Source organism: Anoplopoma fimbria, chromosome 4 (genome assembly GCF_027596085.1).
Source record: "Anoplopoma fimbria isolate UVic2021 breed Golden Eagle Sablefish chromosome 4, Afim_UVic_2022, whole genome shotgun sequence".
Taxonomy (NCBI): domain Eukaryota; kingdom Metazoa; phylum Chordata; class Actinopteri; order Perciformes; family Anoplopomatidae; genus Anoplopoma; species Anoplopoma fimbria.
In genome coordinates, this window is record NC_072452.1 from 15,890,625 (window position 1) to 15,908,637 (window position 18,013).

At 39.9% G+C, this 18,013-nt stretch overlaps 2 protein-coding genes across 3 annotated transcripts; both read right to left on the reverse strand.

Annotated features, from left to right (window-relative positions):
* Positions 1-165: 165 nt before the first annotated feature.
* On the reverse strand, positions 166-5,458 carry cfl1 (cofilin 1). Its single transcript, XM_054597742.1, has 4 exons — positions 5,359-5,458; positions 1,852-2,162; positions 1,683-1,759; positions 166-1,206 (listed from the first exon to the last, which is right to left on the reverse strand). The coding sequence occupies exons 1-4, from the start codon at positions 5,359-5,361 to the stop codon at positions 1,094-1,096; spliced, it is 504 nt and encodes a 167-aa protein (XP_054453717.1). The 5' UTR covers positions 5,362-5,458; the 3' UTR covers positions 166-1,093.
* Positions 5,459-7,853: 2,395 nt separating this feature from the next.
* On the reverse strand, positions 7,854-17,822 carry atl3 (atlastin 3). 2 transcript variants are annotated; one of them, XM_054597108.1, is made up of 14 exons: positions 17,696-17,822; positions 15,892-16,107; positions 14,495-14,629; positions 13,784-13,888; positions 13,652-13,702; positions 13,164-13,220; positions 12,956-13,048; positions 12,717-12,855; positions 12,482-12,609; positions 12,325-12,381; positions 12,160-12,231; positions 11,836-12,027; positions 11,383-11,622; positions 7,854-10,079 (listed from the first exon to the last, which is right to left on the reverse strand). In XM_054597108.1, exons 2-14 carry the CDS (start codon positions 16,093-16,095, stop codon positions 10,017-10,019), a joined length of 1,536 nt encoding a protein of 511 aa, XP_054453083.1. In that variant the 5' UTR covers positions 16,096-16,107; positions 17,696-17,822; the 3' UTR covers positions 7,854-10,016. The 2 variants fall into 2 exon arrangements, with proteins under 2 accessions (XP_054453083.1, XP_054453082.1); XM_054597107.1 differs by lacking the exon at positions 17,696-17,822 and adding an exon at positions 17,076-17,460.
* Positions 17,823-18,013: the final 191 nt, after the last annotated feature.

Genomic DNA, 18,013 nt, shown 5'->3' on the forward strand with positions numbered 1-18,013 from the left:
AATGAATGCCATCCACAACCATGATGCTATTATAGATTAAAGAAACCGATGTGTGAGCCATTACTCAAAACCTGAAACACCGGGAGTTTAAAACAGTAGGCCAACTGCTTTTTATTCTTTGTTTTTAGTAAAGTATAAAAAGTGGAAAAAGAGCAGAACAAGTCAGTAGTTTAGTGCTTTTTATTAGAGATAAGGAGACGATACAAAACATCCACCATTCAATATTCAGTCTTAACTCTGACCGCTGCTCCTTCATATACACATCGCTCCCATCAGACCTTCATAACACCAAAGTTTTTAATTCAAGGAGATCCTGGTTTTAACAAGAACAAGGAATGTTGTCTGTTAACTACATCAAATGCCATGGTTATCTGACCGAGAACTGGAAAATAAAAGGAATCATTCAAATTTTTGGAATTTGCATGTTCAAAAAGAAAAAAACGAACAAAAACAAATTGAATAACAAAACAAAAGAAAGAAAAATATATATATATATATTTAACCGTGTTCCCCCCAGAGAAGGTTTTGATAGATCTTATGAATTAGTTCATACTATAAATAGTCTCAACTACACACACTTACAAAACTTAACTAGAAGTTTGGCAAAAAAATGTAGTTGGAACGATTATGTCAGGATTCAACATTTGGAAAACTAAAACGGTTATTGTCTGTCCCTTTCTCTGAATCATTAAAATGGAACCTGAAAAAAAAAAAAAAAAAAAAAAAAAAAAAAAAAAAAAAAGAACAAAACCCTGTCTTTAAACATGAACAATATGTGTATTTAAGTTTTAACATCATCATCCTTCCTCAGTTGTATCTTAATTTTTTCCTTTGTGTGTGTTTTGTTCATATTCTTTATGTTGCGTGAAGTGGAATGACAGTCTGCATTTGCGGAATTTCTTTTTTTGTTTTTAAAACTGTCACTTGACCCCCAAACCCACCCACAATATCCCACCCCGAGAGTCACGCAAATGGTGCAGGTTCTGCTCTTGCCCGTCTCCAAACCACACTGGAATGAACAGCTAAACCCAACAGATGTGTCTGAAAGGCCTCGATCGTAGCCAGAGGAGGAGGAGGAGGAGGAGGGGAGTATTTATATAGGGGCTCCTTCCAGGCTGACTACTGATGAGCCGCCAAGCTTTTCTGCCAGGGTGTGCCGGTCTTTAAGGTCTTCCAAACCATTCACCTGCCACTCGTGCTTAATACCTGAAATAAAAAATAAAAAAGTTAAAACATTACAATGTTGTACAAGTGGTTGGACAAAGAAATAGATATATCCTGGTAACATAAGCTAGATTGTCATTCAAATATTGCAAATGTTTTCTAAAAATATTGGTCTGGACCCCTGGACCATACCATTGTGGCTCCAATGATTGACCTACACTAAATGCACCCAGAGTTAGCACAGAACTGGGAAAATCTGATTTTAGTTTATGTGTGCTTTGTAGTGTAATTTAAAACTCAATGCACATGTACCCATCGGACATTTTACCCCAGTCAGCATTTGCTTAAAATTGTCTACTGAATGACTTTTCTTGTACTTGTTAAAAGTGTTTAATATGTACTATATATTCTCAACATCATTGTGAATGAGAGCTTGCTCTTAATGATCAATCGAGATTAAATAATAGTTAAATGCATGAATGATTACAACAAAAACATATATACACGCTGCTATGTACCTTCGAATTTTCTCTTGATGGCGTCTTTTGAGCTGGCATAGATCATCTTGCTCTTCAAGGGGGCGCTGTCTGGAGCCCTGTGAGTGAAGGAGAAATATTATTAAAGCCAATTGTTTTTTTTAATTATTTGTGAAAAAACCTGTAATTTTCGATAATGGCCGCCTCTTACCAGAAGATAAAGACCAAGTCCTCCTTCTTTGTTTCTTTGGTCTCATAGGTGGCGTCATACAGAGCGTAGCGACAGTCGTCTGGGGGCAGCATCTTCACAAAGTGCTGGTATGGGTCCTGGACGGTGGTTCCCAAGTCACCCAGAAGGATCTCTTTGCCGTCATCCAGGACAATGTTCTTGAGGTCCTTGCTCATGCAGAACAGGATGGCCTTCTTTCTCTTCCTCTTCTCATCCTCATTCGCCTGAGCCTTACGCACCTTCATGTCATTGAAGACTGCGATAACTTCCTCTGTGACTTTCACACCGGAGGCCTGTGGAGAGAGTCATTTGTTAACTCAAGAGTTTAAAGTATTAACATGGAAGCTGCTTTTTTTGCAGCTGTCCATTTTGTTTTTTAAATGATAATGATACCACAGCAAAAGTCATTTTAAATAGCATACCACCCGTAATGGTTATGACAAGTTACCAACACAAAGCTAGATATGAATGAAGGTAAATATAATTTAATTCCGTCACATTTTTATACACAGAAAAATCGATTGCCAGGACCTTAAATGGCTGATTTAATTACTTTGAATTGATCTGGCGGACGAAGTTATGTAAATATAAAAAGTTTTAAATGGAAATTGAAACTAATGCTTTTAGGTTCCACATTGATTATCCTTTGAAACCCCAAATAATTTTTTTTAAATAAAAAAATCGCTGGTTCCAACCTTCAAATGTGTATATTTGCTAGTTTTTCTTTGTCCTGTGATAATAAACTAAGTTAATATTTAGGTTTTGAGCAGCTGGTCGGACAAAACAAGCAGACTGAATATCTCAATGTGGGCTTGAATGACATATGGACCAAAAAAATGTATCTAAACAAACTGGCTAATTGTTAATGAAAGTAATGTTCATTTCAGCCCTTCTCCACCGTGAGAGTTTTGCCTGAATGAGGCAATTGTGCTAACAGGCCAGAAGTGGCAACTTCAATACAATAAATAATGCAGACATAAAAAAGACTGAAGGCCAGAGAGGGCGGCATGCCACTCTCACACACAGCAGGAATACTCATTACAAAGTCTATTGATTCGGAGGATTGAAATGCAAAGGTGTGGCCACGACAAGCCGTTGGTCATGGTGGTCGAAGAGTTAAGTTGTCTAATGCATTCGGAAAGTTATCAGATTGTCAGCAAATTTGGTACAAATGAAAACACTGATGACTCAGTCAGTGCCTTTTAATTATTGTTGTATAAGGTCAATAATGAAGAACAGAAATAAAATATGTGGCCAGTACTGCATGTCCAAAGTCCATCTCTCACATGAATACTAAAGTTCAGCTAACAGGTGTGTCCAAGTTTCTGTGACTGTGACTATTAAGTATTAAAAGCATGTTTTTTCAGAGTGAAAAAGCTGTGCATCTCTTCCATGAAGATGACCATGTTGGTGAGGGTGTGGTCAGGAATTAAGCATTAAAGCACAGCGTTCAGTCTCAAACAATGGGGCTTTTGAAGAAACGGCCTATAGATACAAGTCACATTGCAGAGTCACAGCCCTCCATAACTCAATTGGGTCTTCTGACTCCTGTTTAAGGCACTCAAACACAGGAAAATGCAGTCTCAGGAGAAGAAAACTGCTTTCTACCAGCAATGTGTCAGAGGAAAAATAGACACAACAAAGAAAAGGAAATAATGGGGGCAGGAAAGACGGAAAAGGAACTAAACTGCAAAGCAGCACAGTCAGGCGCTGTATGTTTGCTCAGGGCGTAAAAGACCAGTATGAGATAACAGCAGATTTTAGAGTAATAATTAACCAGCAAACAACCTTACTCACTTCCTTAATCCCTGTGTATCAATAAAATAAGAATCGTACTTTCTATAACTGCAAGGAACATGAATACAAATATCCTCGTCCGTTTGGAAAAGATTTGCTGAGGTTTACAAATGTCTACAATCTTTGCATACGAGATAGCACATGACACACGGCAGCCTTCCCCCATGGGGATGATCAGAAATCATTACGATCATGTGATTTACAAGTCAAAATCTTCTCCACACAAACACCATCTTTAAAGTCAATGAACTATTTTCAATTCTCAAGATACTGCTTATATTTTGTTATTGCAGCAAACTAATATCCCCACGTTGATCACTAAACTCCAGCCTTACCTAATCTCAATCGAGGTACTTTTTACAGACGTCAAGGTTCAAGTGGCTCAATATAAATGTGGTCATAATCCAAGTCCTGGATGCCTTTACATAGAGTAACAGTTGAGGTAGAGGCCTCATAGGAGCCTATTCCAATGGCAAACATGGGCCTGATGGGTTTAAATTCAAACCCTGCAAAGGCAGAGTGTGCAGTGGCAGATTTAGGTGAGCATCCGGTTGGTATGCAGATATGTAACAGTGTGATTATTTATATTTTTCGCATTGCAGTGAGGCACAAAAACAACCATTTCATTTTGCATAAATGACAAGCATCCATTTGAATTGTCTATAGTTTAATGGCCGTGACGTGTGTGTGTGTGTGTGTGTGTGTGTGTGTGTGTGTGTGTGTGTGTGTGTGTGTGTGTGGACGACGGTGCGTTTTAGATGCGCAACAAAAAGATGATGCGCATTACCGCTCGTGACCCGGAGGCCCGTTAGCTCGAGCGTGGTTCAAACTCTTATATACCGTCGATAATAACGGGACCCGGTCCTCCGTCTCGGGTTAACGCGGGCCGAGGTGCTGACGAGGGAGGAGGACGCGTCTCAGCCCGGATGAGCCCGAGTTAGAGGAAGAAAATGTCTTTGCACCAAATTCAGGGTGGGGCCGTGAATGCAGCACACGCACGTGCTGGAGGAGGAGATGTGAGTCCACTGACGGGTGGTGTCGGAGGATGAACCCAGAGAGACCCACCGGAGACACCGGCTCCGGTCCAGACCCGGTCCGGAGCTCGCGGACAGGCAGCGTCCGAGCCGCGAGAGCGCGAGAACAAAGAGGAGAGTCGGGTTAGCTTAGCACGAGCTAACGGGGCTAGCCTCGGCTAACAATAGCGGCGACGCACCTGTCCGCTGTTATCATCACGTGGAGGCGGGATAACGGGCCCGGCGGCGGGAGGGCAGCGTCCGGAGGACCGGGGCGGAGGACCGGAGGACCGGGGAGAAGACGAGAGGACCGGAGGAGAAGAGGACCGGAGACCGGGACGTCTGTCCGCAGACTGCCGGCGGCTCCGGCCTGCTCTCCCCGTGCTCGTCCCGTTAATACCGTCATAACGGTTATATCAACGCGAGGAGGAGCACCGTGTTCACGGGGCGGTGTCGGTGTCTCCCTCGGCCCCGGTGTGAGCCGCGGCTCCGTTTACCGATGAACACCGACACGAAACCACACAAACAACCTTAAACATCCTAAACCAACATTAAACCAACATAAACCAACATTAAACTATTAATAAACTAATCTTACATTATTATTAAACTACCCGTACAGTAACATTACAGTATTACTACACCGGCCGTCGGTCCGTGTCCGGTACCGGAGACCTACCATGACTGCAGCTGTGTCGTCTCGTGAATGAGCGGAGAGGATGAAGCGCCGCTCTCGCTCACACACTGATACACCTCGTGAACGCGCCTCTGAGCGCGCCCCCGACACAAGACAAGTGCACGAGCGGGAGCGCTCGTCTGTTACCCATAATAGTCCGACGGCTGTTCGCGGCGGCGGCGGGTTTACTCCGTGTTTGTGTTGTAGAAACGCACTTAAGATGGAATATAAACATGAATAACTTCAGATCAATATGTTGAACACGAAGATTAAATATGAAATAAAATAAAACGGCTCCACAGACGTTTAACACGTTACTGACCACATGACACTCAGCCACCATTTGAGGGAAACAGTGTCACACCTCTTATCACTGTTATCCTTCAATTATTGTTTTATTCTTCTGTTTTCCTTCAATTCTATTAATACTTTTTATTTCCTTTGGCGGTCGCGGTCAGCACCGATGAACAAATCAAACACACCAAATAGGGACGAAGAGCATGATGGGAGTCTGTGTTTGAGTCTGTGTCTGTGTTTGTGAGGACGAAGAACCTGATAATGACATTAAATATAGTGAAATATAAAACGCCTCCTTAAAGCCTTTAATACAACTATGAGCCTTTGCGTTTCTGGTTTACTTCATGGTAGCCTGTATTCATGTAGGAGTGTCTAATCCACCCTGCGTCTGAGAAGCCATTTTGTGACTTTAACACCAAATGTTCAGTCTTCAGCTGCGACGGATTCATCCTCCATGTCGCGAGCAGAGATGAATAAATGAAGCTGTTGTTTTAACCGAAACTCAGCAGCCAGACAGCGAGACACGGTGTTCAGGATGAGAGGAATTTATCCGCCATCACCTCCTCCTCTCCCCCTCTCTCTCTCTCTCTCTCCCCCCTCCTCCTCCCTCCTCCGCCCCGCCCCTCCCGTGCGGTTTTTGTTGGACTCACTTCCATATTTGGAAGTGAACGGTGAGCGGCGGCGGTCAGTGCACGCGCCTCGCTCACAGCGCGAGGAGGGTCGGGCCGCGACGCTGATCACCATATAAGGAAACAAGGGACACAAAACTCGCTGTAGCAGATTTTTTGTACACGAAGGGAGAGAGAGAGAGAGAGAGAGAGAGTGAGGATGAGAGGCGGAAGAGGAGCGGCAGAAGTGACACATCAAGCAGCGAGATAAATGCACACATTGATCCGGAGAATACAATCATATAAACGCTTTAATATCACAGCTGGCTTCCATTCATACTGAGGCTGTGTTGTTGCTGTGGGACATGCGCATTACTGCTTAACGGTGCTCTGGTTGTAAACACAAAGCCTGTAAAATATGACCCACATTCATCATGTGGCCAAACAAGCAACACTAACTCAATGAAAGGAAACACACACTCATATGTTGACTATAGTGTCAGTGTCTCATACAATAGTGTTCCACCATAGCTGGCAGAATATTAAATGTTACATCTTATTATCTTCAGATATTTGTTTATGCTGCACATAATTGCTCTGGTTTATGCTCTTAGATGCTTGTCTAATAAAGGAGATGCACTTGTGACTTCTGGTGACTAGTAGTTCTCTTGAATACCTATGTTGAACACACTTATTGTAAGTCGCTTTGGATAAAAGTGTCTGCTAAATGACTGTAATGTAATGTAATGTAACACAGCAGTCACACAAGTCCTTCTGAACATATAATATATTGTTGGTGCTCATGAATATTAGATGAGATTCAACTTAATTATCATATCAGGGTGCAAGTACTGAGACAAAGAAATTCAGTTTCACATCTAAACCGGAAGGGCAAAAAGCCGTAAAGTGCAGAGTACTATATAGAGTAATAAGAATATATAGAATACACAGATATTAGTAGCCTTTGTATGAATGTGCTAAGATATACACATAGTATGTGCAGCAGCTACAACAGTAAGTTCAGTGCTTATATTAAATTACTGTACATAGCTACATTTACTCAGACTGTAGTTTACATATCTTTACATTATATGTTGTATATTGTTTAAATTGTATATATTTTAATTGTATCACATACCATACATATTCAATATTGGCATATTGTTCATTTTGTATAATCATTAATATTTGTATTTTTATGCACTTTGCTTATGTTTACAGGTTCTGGTTCGATGCTAAACTGCATTTTGTTGTACTTGTACTCACTCTGTGTAATGACAATGAAGTTTAATCTAATAAAATGTTATCTTATCTGAGTCAAATATTCAAATGTAATCTGAAAAGGAACATTGTGTGGCTTTTCAAATACATTAAATGAAAATGTATCAAAAGCTTGAGTAAAATATGAGAGGTTTTGATCACCACTTTGCCACACAGAAGGTGTTTGTAATGATGAACCTGCTGCTGGGTCAGTGAGGTTAGACACACCAAATATCCTTCATCCTCATTTTGGTTTTGTACAACATTTACAGCTGAGTTACATCTCTGATGACACTTTTTAAACAAAGAATGGATCGGAAAGGCGCATTTACAGTTTCAAGCTTTGTTTATTCTTTAGAAAACAGCATTTCTCAAGTCAAGGCCACAATACCCCTGCAAGAGATTATTACATTAGCTTTAACAACAATATTGCATGCGTTTACCTTTGGAATGAGCAGAGTGCAAAAAGCACCAAAGAGGAGGAGGAGGAGTGCAAAAGAAAGTGCTTGTTTCCTCCTCTTGTGCAAAGGGACAGACATAGAAGGTGCAAAATGATGGTCAGAAATCATGGCTTGAGAAAGTCTCTCATCATCCATATTTTCACACTCTTTTTTGACCTCGTATTCTTATGATTTATACCTACAGTATCATGGAACAACTGAGATTAATGCACTGTTTTTTTGGCCTTTTCTGTGACCATTCTGTATTCGAGCGCAGTTAATATATGGTTAGTTGTTGAAGTACACAATGAAAAATCATTAGTCTATATTATCCTACATCCGCTCTCAGGTCTAACAATCTTGTGGCATTTTAAAGACCTAGAATACAATACTAAATGATTACCATTCCAGTTCTCCAATTGAATAATTCTGAAAGAATCCACCTCTCATGTTAAGAGATGTAAGGCATAGTTTTAAATAATCAGAGTCCTTTAATGCAATGACGTGTTCTTTCTGAGTTGGCCTGAGATGTCCTGCTTGGCCCTGCAAAGGAAAACTAAAACATAATAAATCCACTGTGAAGTCTACCTTCTAAATTCCAAGAACGACTGATTTTGGAAAAATACGGCTGATGGTTAAATGCTGCAGGCAACCGAGGACCTAAGAAAATAGTCAGCATTTATTATTTTTATGCTAAATGTTTTCATTATATGTTATGTAACCATTGCATGCAATTCTATTGAAGCAAAGCTCTGACCTAAGCACGCAATGGTTTTAAGCTTGATTGAAATAAACTTAAAGTGAAAATTAACCAAATTTTTTTTTTGTCATATTAAAAAAGAAGTCCGAGTTCAGTAATTATCACATTGAAACTTTCAGCTGCAGCCGGATCACTAATGTGAGCAATGCGTCATAGTGATGAATCACAGAGTGTTTTCTCACAGTGGAGCTGATAGCACAGGCTACAAAATGTCCGCTAAAAGCATTACATCAAGAATTAATCTGAGGTGCAACTGAAAATGGAGAAGTGTACCAACAGCCATGCTGTAACATTTTCTATTGGTATCTACTGATTATTACTCCTTATTCTTATTACCGTTTTACATCCTGCTTGTTATTTGTTCTATGTTTGTTCAACACTTGCTATGTTTGAGTTGCAAAGTGTTTTTTCACTGAGTTTAAATCAAAGTATAAATCAAATATTAAAAGCTAACTCTTTGGCTGACTGGTCGCTAGCTTAGTAGATAGTATTTTGTGCGTTAAACACCTCTGAGTATTCCAATAATGTCTTATCTTTGGAGTTGAAAAGTGTCCAGAATACAAGTTCCTCTATATCATTTTCCCTAGAAGAGTCTAGCATAAAGTATCAAAATCTACAAAGTGTAACACGTTCCATCAAGGAATAAACGGCAAAGCACTTGAGACGAATGAGATTCAACTGAACTCCCATAACATGCAACTTCCAAAATCTACTGTGCTATATAGAAAGTGCGTATCCTCTTATCCTTTCAAAGTAGAAATGCTAGTTTATATCAAATATAAAGCAAATCTACAAACAGAATGGAATGTTTTAAGGCCGCAAAGTAAAAAAATATAGCCACAAAGTGATATGTATAAACATATAAGCTATAAAGCTGTTTTGTTTTTTTAAGGTAATAAGATTTACTGCAGAAGCTTTCTTTGATAATCACCCTGACAAACCAAGTAAGTGTTTTATAGGTTCAAAGGTTTAAAGGTAAACATTGACATGTCTCTTAAGACCAATTGTAAACTTGTAAAATGATGGCAGTGTCAATTTAAGACATGAAGTATCAATAAGAGGGGTTGGGATGATTTGAATCCCTGCCTCAGTGAATCCAGTCAACTTTACATAAACTAGGACTTCAATGTGCATTATAAAGATGCTGGTGAATTGGCATCATGTTTGTACCTTGTGCCAATGTGGTTGATCTGCATGTTTGTTCCAATGGGAGGCATGATAAGGCTTTAGTGCTGAATGTGTGCTTGTGTTGGGTGCTGGTAGCATTGCATCGAGATACGAAGGTCCAGAGGTCCTTTATCTGGATTTCTTCTGGTCTACAGTGCCCACACCTCTTGACTTGTTCATCACCACGGTGGCCTGGAAACAGAGGAGAAACAAAAAGTGACTTTAAATGTGACGACATACTGTGTCAAGCGCTTCTTGCAACAGTCGCTCATTTCCTCTTTTTTTTTTTAGCTTGTGGTAAATTCACTGAGGCCGCTCAGTCTCATCTGTCAGGAAAGAGTTGAGTCGACGAATAAAACCCACTTCCGGTTTTGTATAAGTAAAAAGGTGTCAACTTGATGAACTCCAAACGTCCTCTGAGGACTTTCAGACTAGACCAAAGTTAGTTTAATTTTCTATTTGAACTCTGTTGATGTTGGATCCAGCTTAACGGCTAAATGAAAATGGTGGCAATAGTTAAAGTCACAGAGAATCGTATTTCCATGTGCAACAGAATATGTGGGTGGGGTTTGGTTACTAGAGGGATTTAAATTAAACATTAACACCGGTTTGAATTGGCAAAACCAGCAACTAGATGTGGCGCCTAGGCTTCCCTTACCTGCCTTATTCAGTCATGAGGACGGTTAAATCAACAAATCAGACCTCAACCACATTCGGTGTTTTAGCAGGTTTACAAGCTAAAATCCAAACATACAAGTCCTGCAATTCTATTATACAAGTCTTTAAGGACCCACAAATAATTATCACCCAACTCTGCAGATATACCGTTTTTGTGTCTCTAACAGCTCATTGTTTTTTATACACATTTACTGTGTACTGGTCGGTTCAGTCTCACCACCCCTACCAACCCTGTTTTTAAGAAGCAAACCAGCTCTGGTAAACCCACTGTATGCAACCGTTCCTGCACCAAAAACCAGACACACCAAGTTAGCGAATACTGCACCTGGTGAACAATGTCAAGCATCAAGCTAATAAATTGATAAGTTTACTACCCAGTACACTGCAACAAAAGTACTTGTTGTTGTTAGATGGTTGTATCTAAAAACCCTCTCCTTCCCTTGTGTTCTTAGAGTTGTTACATGTTACAGACCTATTGTTTAAGGCAGTGAGCATATTTTAAAATTAAAGTTACTGTGCTCATATCCAGCTTCTGTCATACAGTAAATACCTCTATAAACTAGAATGGAACTTCTCTTTACATATTAAATTGTCCATTTTGTTTTTCTTACCAGTTTTTTGGCAGGTGAGTCAATAGCTGGATTATTACAAATGTCTCTTACCCCGAGATTGCTGGATACCATTTTTGTTCTTCCCAAAATCAATTTCTCCCTCTAGTGACGTTTATGGGTACATGCAGTGACTAAACAAAGTCTATAATGACAAAGCTAAAGGCTCTGAAAGCCTTACATACAGACACCAGCCACATTATTCTCACCTGCTCGAGGACGACACCTGCGGCCTGGTCGATGGCTCCTCCCACATTTTGGTACCGTCCAGAGTAGCGGATGAAGGCCCACGTCAGCATGGACATCATGACCACACCCAGAGTGCAGTCACACACCAAGGCGAAGGTAGACAGGCCAACGAAGAACAACACACCAGACAGCACGTAGAGAAGGCACACCAGGACAAACAGCACCGCAGGCGTCCGGAAGGCACTGAAGAGGTTTTTTGCCTTTTTACAGCAAAGAGAAAAAACAGATGATTAGAAAATAATATCACTGCCTTAAACAGCGATGCATTCAATAATAAAACACAACAATCAATCGGTTGTAGTGGTAAAACAGTTGTGTTTTGATTGATAAATCTGACAACTTCAATGTTTAACTTGCTGATATTTATTTCAAAGTCAAATAAAGGTTCTCATGTTTATGGAGTAGTCTCTTACCGCATTGTGCTTGCTGAGTGACTGCCACATTTCCTCCAGCTCTGTTTCCAGCTCTGCTTGGTAACGGTCACAAAAATCTTGTCCGCCCATCTTCTTGGTCTTGGAGAAGTTGTGGAGAGCCTCTCGGAAGTAAAAGTGATGCTTTTCCTCCAGAGACTCAGGGGCCACATAGGGCAAGTCGCCCCCGCAGACCTTAGAGCAGAAAGAAAGAACGTTTGTAGACATGATTATATGAAAATACCTTTTCCAATGTCCCACAGTGCCAACAATGATAAACAAACAGAGTGAAAAAGGGTAGTTGATGCATCATTCAAGTGAACCCACCTTCTCCATGTTCTTGCTATACTGATCTTTGGCTGTTGCCACGGCTGCCAGATTGTTGGCCTCTGCTGTAGCCTGGTGAAACAAAAGTGCCACATGTTTATTGTGTTGAAGTTAAAAAACAAAAAGAAAACTACATGTGAAAACTTGTGTTAATCCTGTACATACCATGAGCATAGTCTTTGGCTGTGGCAAATCTTCTCCCTGGTAAATCTTGATGTAAGCCTGGTAGGAAGAAAATTACAATATTAGACATGAAAAACTGTCTCCGGTTTAGCAGGAAAACTGCTAACATGTTTTCCTGCTAACATGGAGAAGATGTTACCTTGAAGAACTCGAGCAGGCCCCTGCAAGTGACTTTGTTTCCATTTATTTCTTTCTCAGACAGACGATCGGGATGCAGCAGTTTAGGGATCAGGCTCCTCAGCTCGTCTTTGAACTCCGGGGCAACAGCTGAGTTAATAAATATTTGCCAAAAGTTAGGACAGCACATGGTACATCCGGCATTCTGCTAAACACAAACCATAAACACAGTAGAAAACTGAAACGGGGGATCTTACCATTAAGCTGCCCCTCAAAATTAGGGCTGGTGGCAACCTTCAACCCAGGGTGAGGTAACAGGAAGCAGGAAATGTTGGTGAAGCATGAATGGATGTGATCCCTCACTGTTTGCAGCTCCTCATGCTGGGACTCATTCACCTTTAGACATCAACAGTAAGGCAAAATCCAATACTCAGTATTTAAGATCAGCCAAGTATACTCATTATAATTTTCCAATTCAATAAGACAGAACTGGTACCTGTAACCGTTTATCCAGGAATGCATTGCCTCCTTTGAACCCGTAGGAATATTCATAGGGAAAGCTCCAGTCCCTGATCAGGAACATCAAAGACTGTAAGAGGACAATGAAAGATGTTTAATTAAAGAACATTTTGTTAAACAGAGCAACAATCGGATGAATGTCAAACATCAGCAATGAATGAATCACATATTGTGGTTTCTCTTACCTGAAAGGGCTTCTGAAAGATCTCATCCATGGCAAGACGACCGTACTCCGTGAACAGCTATGAATATACAAAGTTATTACTGAGACAGAAAAATCTGAAGAGCACTTATGTTAAGAAGTGAGATTACGAACAGACCCTTCTGTCAGACGCAGAAAAGCTTATTATAAGAACTTTGTATTTCATATCCTGTGTCTCAATCCTTCGAACATGTAGGTGTAAGATACTGAGCCACAAAACGCTCCTCGGTTGTGCCTCTGTGTGTGAATGAGCATTATAAAAGATCCTGACAGGCAGGTTGGCACCTTGCATGGCATGAATGCTATGAATGTGTGTGTTAATGGGTGAATGTTAACATGTAGATTAAAGCGCCTTCAGCAGGCAGAAGACTAGAAAAGTGCTATATAAATGCAAGTCCATTTAACCAAAATACCTGCTGTAACGCTCAGGTTGACTCTGACTAATCTGATCTCATGATTAAGTAAACAGACCTGTAGCTGCTGCAGATCGTCCTCTTGTATGTTCTGTGACAGGTTGTAGATCTAAAAAAGAGATACTATTTAAGCATACATTACATGAATTTAAAGAAATTATTAAATCAGCGACAATCAGAGATCAGTCACCTGTATTGAGCTGGTCATGGTGCTGAGGGCGAAGATGGTGGCACAGTCCTTCACGGTGGACTGGTTATCAAAGGCTCCCTGAGTGTCCATCAACACTACTGCCACCTGCCACAAAAACACAGAAAAAGACATTAACACTGAGTGCAATATTAGAAAACTACTCAAATTTCTTCCAAAAATGTACCCATTGCAAGGCTGCTAATAATCAATTCATCCCCGAGTCCAGGTGGACGACAAATTTAAAGAAATTCCCTTCACAAGAATGGACCAGATGGAAGGATGCTACATACAGACGGACTGACGTACAACCAGAAAACATAATGCTTGTCGCTGGCACAGAGGCATAAAAGCAAATAATCACATTTAATTAGTTGCAACCAGAAAATGTTTGACATTTTTCTTGATTTATTACTGAAACAATTATTTGATTAGCAAGATTGTTCACTACTTTTATTGTAGATTTCCTTCTTTTTTTTTTAGCAAAACAAACATGCAAGTCAAGCAAACAAATGAGAAAGTGAAGCTCTAAAGATGAAAAGTGAAAAGATTAATAAGAGGAAAATATGGGATGAATTTTGAAAAAACAAAAATCAGATATTGACCCAAGTAGAAACCTTTTATAGATATTATTTGACATCATTATCTAAGTTCTAAATACTTTGTTTCTTGACAAACATATGGTCCATAGATAAACAAATATATTTAACGTACCTCTGTTCCATCGCTCTTTTGGATGGGGAAAACTTCGCTCCACAGCTGGATGCCTGTTGTCTCTGGTTCAGAACCTCCTCTCCAAGAAAATCCCGTCAGCGGCTCCTCATCGTCACCCAGCCAGTTTTCATCATCCTGCAGAAATACAAAATACACTTTTTAGATAAGTTTGGGGCAAAATGACGCTTCTACATGAAACTCGCTGCATAAAAACCTTCTGGCTTATACAAAAAAATTCAACATGCCTCGTCACGTAGTTCCAATAATTCAGCAGAATATAGCAGCAGCTGCACACATTTCACACTAAATTGTTAATAAAAAATCCTGGCTGTTCATCAACACAGAAAAGTACTAGTACTTGTAGATCTTAGTCAGGTCATAATTATCCATGATTACCCAGTTAGCGATACTTTGGCTGTACTGGTTACATGACAAACATTTGGCCTGATGGTGGCACTGCAGCAAAGGTCAGAATCAGCAAAGAATTTTACTCTGGTTTCTTCCACTCACTAACGTACAGTACCAGTCAAAAGTTTGGACACACCTTCTCATTCAATGGTTTTTCTTTTATTTATTTTTCTACATTGTAGATTAATATTGAAGACATCCAAACTATGAAGGAACACATATGGAATTATGTGGTAAACAAACAAATGCTCAACAAACCAGAATATGTTTTATATTTTAGATTCTTCAGAGTAGTTGAATGAGAAGGTGTGTCCAAACTTTTGACTGGTTCTGTAATATAATATATAATATATATATATATATATATATATATATATATATATATATATATATATATATATATATAAATAAAGAAAAACCATTGAATGAGAAGGTGTGTCCAAACTTTTGACTGGTACTGTATATACATGGAAATAGACAAAAAAATAAAAGACAAGGAGATCAAAGAAGAACAAAGGTAAGGATAAACATTTAACGATTATGTACAAATAAATAGGTTTGGTGTTAAAGGTAATGGAGTTACCAAAATCAATGTGAGTGATCAACTAGCACAGCAAATGTAATGCCAGTTATTAGGTATTTTAAACTACATGTACAAAAAGAATTAAGGGCATCGACATTGACTCCACTCCTTACTATAGATCATGACTACGTTCTCAGACACTCCTGTGATGTAAACAAGTTAGTTCACATGTTACAGCAGGGATGGGCATTAATGAAGCATTCAACATCAGACTATTAGTGATTTTACAGGTTATCACACCTTCAACACAAGAGGATGAATTTGCAGTATCATTATCACCCATTAGTTAAAATGACTATATTTCAGGTGATCTTGAGCTCAGAGTACAGTCGATAGATATGGTGAGTAAGATAAACTGTCTGGTGAAGTGGGGCACTGAAAGATCCTGTTACAGAGTGCGACTCACCTTTCTGTACATGTAGCGGAGCATGAAATCAAGCAGGAAGCTCTTGCCCTTTCTGAAGGCTCCGGCCACCGACAGCACCACCACATTTTTGTCCCTGACCTCGGGGGCCAACAGGACCCGAGCCAAAGCCTCTGTGTCCAAAGCAAAGAGGTGATCCTCCTTACACACTGTGACGATCTGAACTGGGCCTGGTTTACTTGCCATCCTTAAGAGGTTCTGGTCCATGTCAACATCACAGACAAAAACAAAATGTTAGTACTAGAAACCATTGGTTGACAAGTAAAACAAATATCAATTTAAAATGACATAAAGCATATAAAGGCAGCAAATAATTACGTAGGAAAGTGGGAATAGTGAATCTGTAATTTTTTTTTTTTAGATTAACAACTTTAACAATTAATCAATCAATATGTTCCAAATAATGATATGCCAGTTAAAGAAATGGCACCGCGCAAGTGGCAGCCTGTTACAGCAGCTCCTGCTCAAAACTGAGCTATTTCCTCTTTTTTTATCTATTTATTTGACTTATTTATAGTACTTGTTTTGATCTTGTTTTTACTATGTCTCTTGTTTGCACTATCCTCTTTGCTGCTGTAATCCTGCAAATTTCCCCGTTGTGTTATCAATATTTACCAAACACAACCATCAAACAACTGCTGGTTCCAGTTTCACAAATGTGTAGAGTTGCTTACTTTTCTTTATCTTAAGTTATTATATAAACTTTTAGAACAACTTCAAGTTGTTTTGTTTTTCTGTGTTTGCTGGTCACAAGCAACTCTAAGAAATGTTTTGGACTCAAGTTACTTGTAATGGAATTTCACAATAAAGTTATTGTCTATCCATGACCAGAGCAGAAATAAAAAAAAAATTGGTCACAAGAAAACTAATGGAAAAATAACCAGTACATTAATCAATAATGACAATAGCCATTAGTTGTAGGCCCAAAGCGTAAATTCCTTGAAGGTCAAATTGCTGGGCCAGCAACTGGCTTTCTTTCTAGCGTCAATGAAATATGAGTTTTAGATGATAATCCAAACTAAAGCTGTTTACTCAGAAATACCATTCCACCAGTGCATACTGAAAAATCTGACATGCACTGATCCTTTCGTCAAACAAAATATTTTGCTGTGTGAAGCCGTCTGTTATGGGTGTCATGGTGCTTTGCCTCCAGCTAGTGGATTCACCATGCTCTCCAACACACTGTTCACTTCAGCTGCCTCTGAGGACTTCATTGTGGTTGGACGTCCTCTCTCCCATGATGACTAACACAGGGAGGTGCACTGCTTTTTTTTGTTTATCTGTGGTTGTACTACCCAAAGCTCCCTTTCTCCCTTCACCAAAAAACTCAAAAAGGTGTGGCACCCAGAAGCAGCATGCCTGGCATTTCTCTGCAGTGAATGTGTTGCAATGTAGAAAGAATTTCTGCAGCTCTGAGATTAAAATGTTGTAATCTGCCTGTGCTTTTTGAAAGCCCAAGCTAAACTCTGCAGTACTTTCTCTAAAGTTGACCTAGCTTGATCTTAGCATCTGCCACACTGGCAGGTCTCACACCAGTGTGGACAAGATAAACACACCTCCAACACTAATCCTGATGTAATCTAGAAGCTCAGCAGCTATCTATCGAGCTAAATCACACAAGTATTGATTGGCTAATCAGCTAGCTAGTGAAGAGTTGTAGCCAATCGGCTGAATACATGAGTGAACTCAAAGGAAACAGAGAAAAGCGGACACGTAACTGTGTTAACGGCATCTTGTTAAACGTAAACCTGTCTTAACAACGTGTTTATTCCACAGAGACTTTTACCTTTGGCGTCTTCAAACGGCTTCAACACAACAGAGGACTTTGTTTTTCACACTGGCGTGAAAAAAACTATGAGAACTTTTTTCCACCACGAAAGTCACACACTTCCGGCTTTACCCCGCGCAAGGTCTTCTGGGAAATAGAGTTTCGAATGCGGTGTCGTGCATTTGACTCAGTCCGTCAACGAACTTCGCTACCCGACGGGCCCGACCGGTCCCAACGCTCTGGGAAATGTAGTTTTTAATGTGAAGATAAATCATTAAACGAATACGGAACTACGACAGGTGATGTAAAGCAGGAGTTCGGTGTTTTGCGTGTAAA